Raw genomic sequence first — 6,578 nt, 5'->3', positions numbered from 1 at the left:
TTTATAATAGTTAAGTCGGCATAGCTACAGTACTGTAGCTACAGTACTTTTCAGAGCAGTTCTGTTTCAGCTTGTCAGCTCAGTTTGTAACGTCCATAATTCTCTACTCCGATGTCCTATCGACGAGCGGTTTGTTGCATTATAAACTAGACTCGACGAACTAAATTTTAGGATTTTGAAACACCTTAAAACTCTATATGTACTAGGATATATGCGCCTCCAAAGTTGACTAAAAATCCTTCCAGCATTTTTCAAATTTTCGTCGAACTTATTTTCTTCAATTTGCTCGATCTCGAAATATTCCGAAACTCTCCATATATGATATTTATCACTTATTATACTAACAATGGACATGTTATCGTGTTTCAAAATACTTTTTCCCGATTACGACTTACGAGATCGTAATTCACCCTTTTTCTTCGTTGTTACGTACTTTCCATGGCTTGTGCCTTTCAAAACATCATGGGACGTCTCCGACACTCCATTACTACGGTGAGGTACATGTCATACGCATGCTCTGAAAACGCGAGGTATAACAGGTAACGTGTTCTGTCCATAGGCAAAAAATAAGTACACATTGGGACAGACCCGTAGGTCGTGCAGAGCTAACAAAACCCGACCACAACTTTTAGTCCCAAACAAACTCACCCCTGCCAAAATCATGAAGCCACTATCCCTAACCAATGGCATATGGATTTTCGGTCCAACCGTAGCCTTTAGGGATTTGTATGGTCACTTTGGAACCAAAAGGGATTCAGAGTCAACTCCATAGAATTCCAGACTTATGTAGATTGGGAAACCACCTGACCCTTAGTCTTTGCCATATTTTTATTGGGACTCATGGTCTTTCCCAAACACATACACCTTGCCATTGACACCCGTGCCATTTCTTGTAACACCTCGTAGCTTAGCGTTAGGAGCGTCATAGTAAAACCATATGAGTTGTAAGGAATTAAGGTCGTACATGAGGTTATAGATTTAAGACCCCAGAGGTTTGACGAATTTTGAAACCGTTATTTATGGCTTTGAATTGCTTTTTCTTTTAAATGAAATTTTTTTGAAAAAATTTGATAAATAGGATTTTATATAGTTATAATGGTTACTACTTTTTGGACATTTTTTAAAAAAAATTATACATGATATGAGGAAGTTTATAAATGGTATTTTCTTTAATCTAAAGAAAGAATTTATTTTCTCATAAGAAGATTTATCTTTTCCTGTTTTGAGAATTGATTGTAGAAAGTATTCACAATTTGTTTGAAATGAGTACTTATTGTTGGTTAAAGAAAATAAAGAAGAGTATTTTAAATAAAAAAAAAAAAATAGAAGAGATGAGATTAATTATTGGAGATAACTACCAAATTATTCTTTTTATTTTGCGCGGATTGCCCTTTATTTGGGCTGGTCTTTAATTTTTGCCCTTTAAATTGGTGGTCTTTAAATTTTACCCCTCGCTGAACAGCCCAAAGTTGTGGGTTCAAACCCTAGTTCAGTTAAAAAAAAAATTAGCAAGACAGAATTTTACAAATCTGCCCAGCAAAATTCTGCCTTAAGACAGAATTTGGGCTGTACAGGCAAATTATCTACCTTAAGGCAAAATTTGCACAGAATTTCTGCATGAAGGGCAGAATTTAAAGACCATTATTTTGAGGGGTAAAAATTAAAGACCACCTCCAGTGAAGAGCAATCCTGTAAATTGGGATGCGAAATGAAGGTACTTTTGTAATTTAAAGAGCACAGGGGGCTGCTAGTCCAAGAAACCAAAGCATCCATGTAGTGGGGCTTGTACATTGACACGTGGTCAGCATAGTAATATAAGGGACTTAGAGCATGTTTGCTATCATAGGTCTATTCAGAGATATCTTTTGGTGGGTAATAAATATATATGTTCCACCTCCTCTTTTCAATTACATTAGCAGCAAGTATTTTAATTTAACATGGACATATCTTATATGTGCTTCACCGTCTCTTCTCTTACATTAGTGGGAAGAAACCCGTGCTGTGCACGGGCCCAATATTTATTCATAAATTTAATTTATTTAAGTGGTGTTGATTAAATAATTTTTGAACTTATAATCTAAAACAAGTTATATGTTTGTGTGGTGTTAATTATCTCATAAAGAATTTGAAATTTTCTCACATAACCTGTCATATTTTCTAAAACATGCGTCTTAGAAAAGTTTTTTGGAAAAATATAAGCATGTTTAGATGATGAGCACCTTAAAAATATAAAGTTGCTACTGTAAATTTGGGTGACACAATATTAACATTAAAAAATAGTAAAAGTTTCTATTGTAAATTTGGGTGACACAAATATTACCATTGAAAAATAGTAAAAAGATGTCGAATGCAAAATAACAATGGAGCCCATATGACAAAGCTAGAACTCTTTCTTTTCTTTTTTTTATCAAAGCCAATCAGCCTGACGCTGATGGATTTTATTAAAATGAATAAGAGTATTTACAGAAAAAGAGAAATAAAAGGACAAAAGAAAAAATGAAAATATATACTACTCTATCCTAGGAATTGAAAGAAAAGCCTAGGCCTTGTTTGAGCAGCCAAGTGTAACAATGAAAAACTGCAAACAAGAACACTCCTTCTTTGGATTGATGCCATTATCAGCCACCTCAAGCTCTCACCAAGTGCTATGGTATCAAATCTCACTGAAAATCCTTCAAGAAGCAGTGTAGTCTGAAGCTCCTCCTAGTTACTGACCTTGTGTTGTCCTTATGCTGATCTTAAAATGTCCTTATGATCAAGTTTACACAATCAGTCATGTGAAGTGTATGTAGCTGGATTAGGTAACTAAAGAAATCTTGTTAGTAGGATGAACATTCCTGTTAATACCACACACTAATAAGGATAACCTTAGTCATCCAACCAGGACTACAACAATCCTATGAAACTGTTATCATGAGCCTTTACTTGTTTGTGTAATTCAAACTTGTGTCATCTCTTGTTGGCATGATCAGCTACATGTGATCAGTCTGGTTCTCTATTTCTGTATATCTTTGTTCTGAAATTAGGCATCATCATCTTATCAGCATTGAGAATCTTCTTTGCACCTATTGGTAATTCAGCAAAAGAATGAAAGTTAACTGTACCTGCAAAATCAAAAACCAGGTTAGCTAAAAAATCAGCAAGTGCATTGCCTTCCCTAAGGATATGAGCAAACTGCACTTGGCCCTTATTCCTCCAAAAGTTGATCTTATTAACTTCCATACTAATCTTCCATAGGATCTCCCATCTACCTTGAATAATGTTTATCATGGACAGAGAATCTGATTCAATCATTACAGGCACCAGATCATTTTTAATACAGAATTCAATTCCATCCAATATAGCTACAGATTCTGCTGTGATGTTAGTTGTATCACCTATTCTTCTTGCCCCAGCATATATCAGGTTTCCAACCTCATCTCTACTGCAGAATGCAGTTGAACTCAATCTTGGATTACCCCTAGAGGCCCCATCTGTATTGCACTTGAACCAGCCAGCATCAGGAAATTGCCATTGCACCATCTTATATGCAATTCTAGGCCTGTAATCCTCCAAGTATTTCACCAGTTTAGGCCATTCATCTGGAACTTGTCTCAACCAAGGATATAATGTCTTCACCAGTTGCTGCAGATTATAGTTGATCCCATGTATGACCTTTAGTTTATTTATCTTACCCCCATGCATAATAGTATTTCTCCTCTTCCATAGTTGCCAGCATATGAATGCAGGTGCAGCCTGCATGACTGCTTTGAGCTTTGTAGGACCTTGCATATACCACCATTGTATTATTGTCTGATGAATTTGGATCCTTGGCTCAACTATCCCCACAGCTGCTCTCACACCCCGACTTTACTAGCGAACCCGCTGAATCTTGTTACATATATAAACTCCGGAATCAGTAAAGAAAGAAATACATAGTAAGCTCTCCAATTTTTTTTTTCCATAAGTAAACTCCGACATCATGTAAGACTCGTGACATGAAGCGTAATAACATATCGGCTGCTTACGGACTGACCACCCAGTACCCATGACTCTGTCTGCAAAGTCTCTAACGTAGAACAAAACATCATAGTATATACTTGGACTTGGCAATTCTCCGGGACAAAGGGAGTTCGCCATCTCTGCTGGAACATCTTCAGTAAAATCTTCTAATCATCTGGGAGTACGTGCGCGGCATGAACGCAGCCCCCGAAGAAGAGGGGTCAGTACGAGCAATGTACTGAGTATGTAAATCATGGATAGTAACATAATAAAGGAATATGCAGAATGAATAATGACATAATAGACATATGGAGCTTATCCTGGGACAGATGTAACCTGTACATATGATTGCCTTTCTACAGATGTCATGCATGCTTAGTTTCTTTTTCAGAAAAACGGTGTTTCTTATTTACATATACAGAAAACAGAACATTTCAGAAAACAGTGTCCTTCATTTACATTCACAGACGCCGAGTACATCGGCTCTCCCACCCCCCTCCCCAACAGTGTCCCAACATATTATATATATGTCACAAATACAGATGCCGTATCCGTCTCTCCCCTATCCCGCGTCCGGGACGAAATCCAGCTGAATCAGGTGGTGATATAACAGTGGCCCTTCCCCTTCCCCATATACATATACATATACACATTCACATTCATATTCATATGTCATACAATTGGCATGCATGAGAGCCCAAAGAGAGTCATGTGTCCATCGGAGTGACGTAAGGTCGAAACCCTCCGATTACATTATGGAATAATCGGGTCACTTGTCTCACCTTGAAGGAACGATAATTATAAGGCGAGACTATCAACGGAAAATAGCTTTAAGAGGAGACACATAATAAGATCATTGGCATTATAACAGTCAATTCATATGCTTTGAAGTCTTTTAGAAACTAGTACAACACTTTCATATTCACATTGGATTCTTAGCCCAAGACTCTTATTCGTGGAATCATTCTTGTCGTACTTATCATAGGCATATTCTCTTTTCTGACGTCATCGTTATCATTATCGTCATGGAAGTATTCTCGTTGGGATAGGTACAGTACTTGTCATTTGGTAATGGAATAAGGATCGAAAGTTTCTTTTGGATTCAGCTTCAACGTAAGTCAAGCGGAATAATAAGGTAAATCCGGGAAACAGTGGGTCCACCTCGGATGAAATGAGGCGGCGTACCAAATTTACATATGTTACATGTCATGGTGTTACTTGTGAGGGTTTTAGGGTAGTCGGGTCCTATTTATGCGAGTTCTAGAGGTTTAGGAAATTCTTCCAACATTTTGCACACTTTTTAATTCAATTCTACTGATTGAAAAAGAGAAAACTTTAGGCGCGGATTCCGGAGAATAGAGTTGTCCCCGAGGCTCGTATTCGACCTATTGTGTCTAAGACATGCCAAAGAAGGAAGGGTGAAGCCTTACATACCTTTTCTGCTTCTTATGCGACTCCAAATTCACGTTCCAAATCCGCCAAAATCTACAAATTGGTCATGTTTACCAAAACTTGATTAGAGCCTTTAGAAGTTGATTCCTTGAAGTAACACTTCGTCTGCCGAAATTTCGGCAGCATTTCCTCTGTAAATGTACCAACCCCGAGAATATGGCTCGACCCAATTCAACAACAACCCAACCAACAACCAAGCTACAACATCAATAAGAGGTTCAAAACACATTCTAATCATTAGTGACTCTTTTCTATACAATTCGACGATATTCCATTTTCATTCAAATCAACCGCATGCAATCAAACCAACATCCACCTTCATACATTCAAGTATTAATCCAAACCATTTAAATAAGATTCGAGAACGCTTCGGACAAACCACAAAACATTCGAACAATCCAACAATGTACCATGGAACCCGAAATCTCCCAACTTCCATAGGAACCATCACAACACATGTCTTTCTTCAAAATTCACAAACTACACCCACAAACCACATTTTAACAACATTATTATCATAATTACAAGAAACTACATTTTATTCAAATTGGCTTCCAAAAACATCCCGCAACAATTACGACACCATCTTGGCTCACTAAGCTCTCATTTACATCACATAATCCACAACGCAACAACCCAAACATACTAAATAAAATTAGTCCATTCTTTGACATGCAAAACAGTCCATTTTCGGACAACATGCATGATCTCATGTTCCTCATCCATTTTACATCATGGAATTCACAACACAACCATCAAACTAGTAAATAGAATCATTTCATCTTTTCTACATAACAACACATCATTCGGCCAACACAACACATAACATTTCCATACTTTTCATTCATTCCTATACATCACAACATGCATAACCATCCATAATACATATAAGAAGATTGGATTCTTACCTTTTTCCTTCAACTTCTCCTTTAATTATGATCATGAGCTTGCAACAAAGAGGGGGTTTCTTGCTCCAATACTTGTACCATGTTAAAGAGGACCATAATTTTAGTAGGAATACATGAAGAAACAATTTTTTGGACAAGATTTCATGGGGTGGGTTTGGCACCCTCTTGGCCGAATGGCCTTAAGTTGCTCCCCCTCCTTTCTTTTGTTTTTTGTTCTTGCTTTCTTCATCTAAAAGA

General features: G+C 37.2%; 1 protein-coding gene across 1 annotated transcript; it reads right to left on the bottom strand.

The window, feature by feature from the left end:
* Positions 1 to 2,982: 2,982 nt before the first annotated feature.
* Positions 2,983 to 3,771, bottom strand: LOC132601532 (uncharacterized). The gene is made up of 2 exons (XM_060314612.1): positions 3,252 to 3,771; positions 2,983 to 3,104 (listed from the first exon to the last, which is right to left on the bottom strand). Exons 1-2 carry the CDS (start codon positions 3,769 to 3,771, stop codon positions 2,983 to 2,985), a joined length of 642 nt encoding a protein of 213 aa, XP_060170595.1.
* Positions 3,772 to 6,578: the final 2,807 nt, after the last annotated feature.

This window comes from Lycium barbarum, chromosome 7, assembly GCF_019175385.1.
Source record: "Lycium barbarum isolate Lr01 chromosome 7, ASM1917538v2, whole genome shotgun sequence".
In the NCBI taxonomy this organism is placed as follows: Eukaryota; Viridiplantae; Streptophyta; class Magnoliopsida; order Solanales; family Solanaceae; genus Lycium; species Lycium barbarum.
Note: the sequence above shows the minus strand (reverse complement) of the source record. Positions and strands in the feature narration are given on the sequence as shown.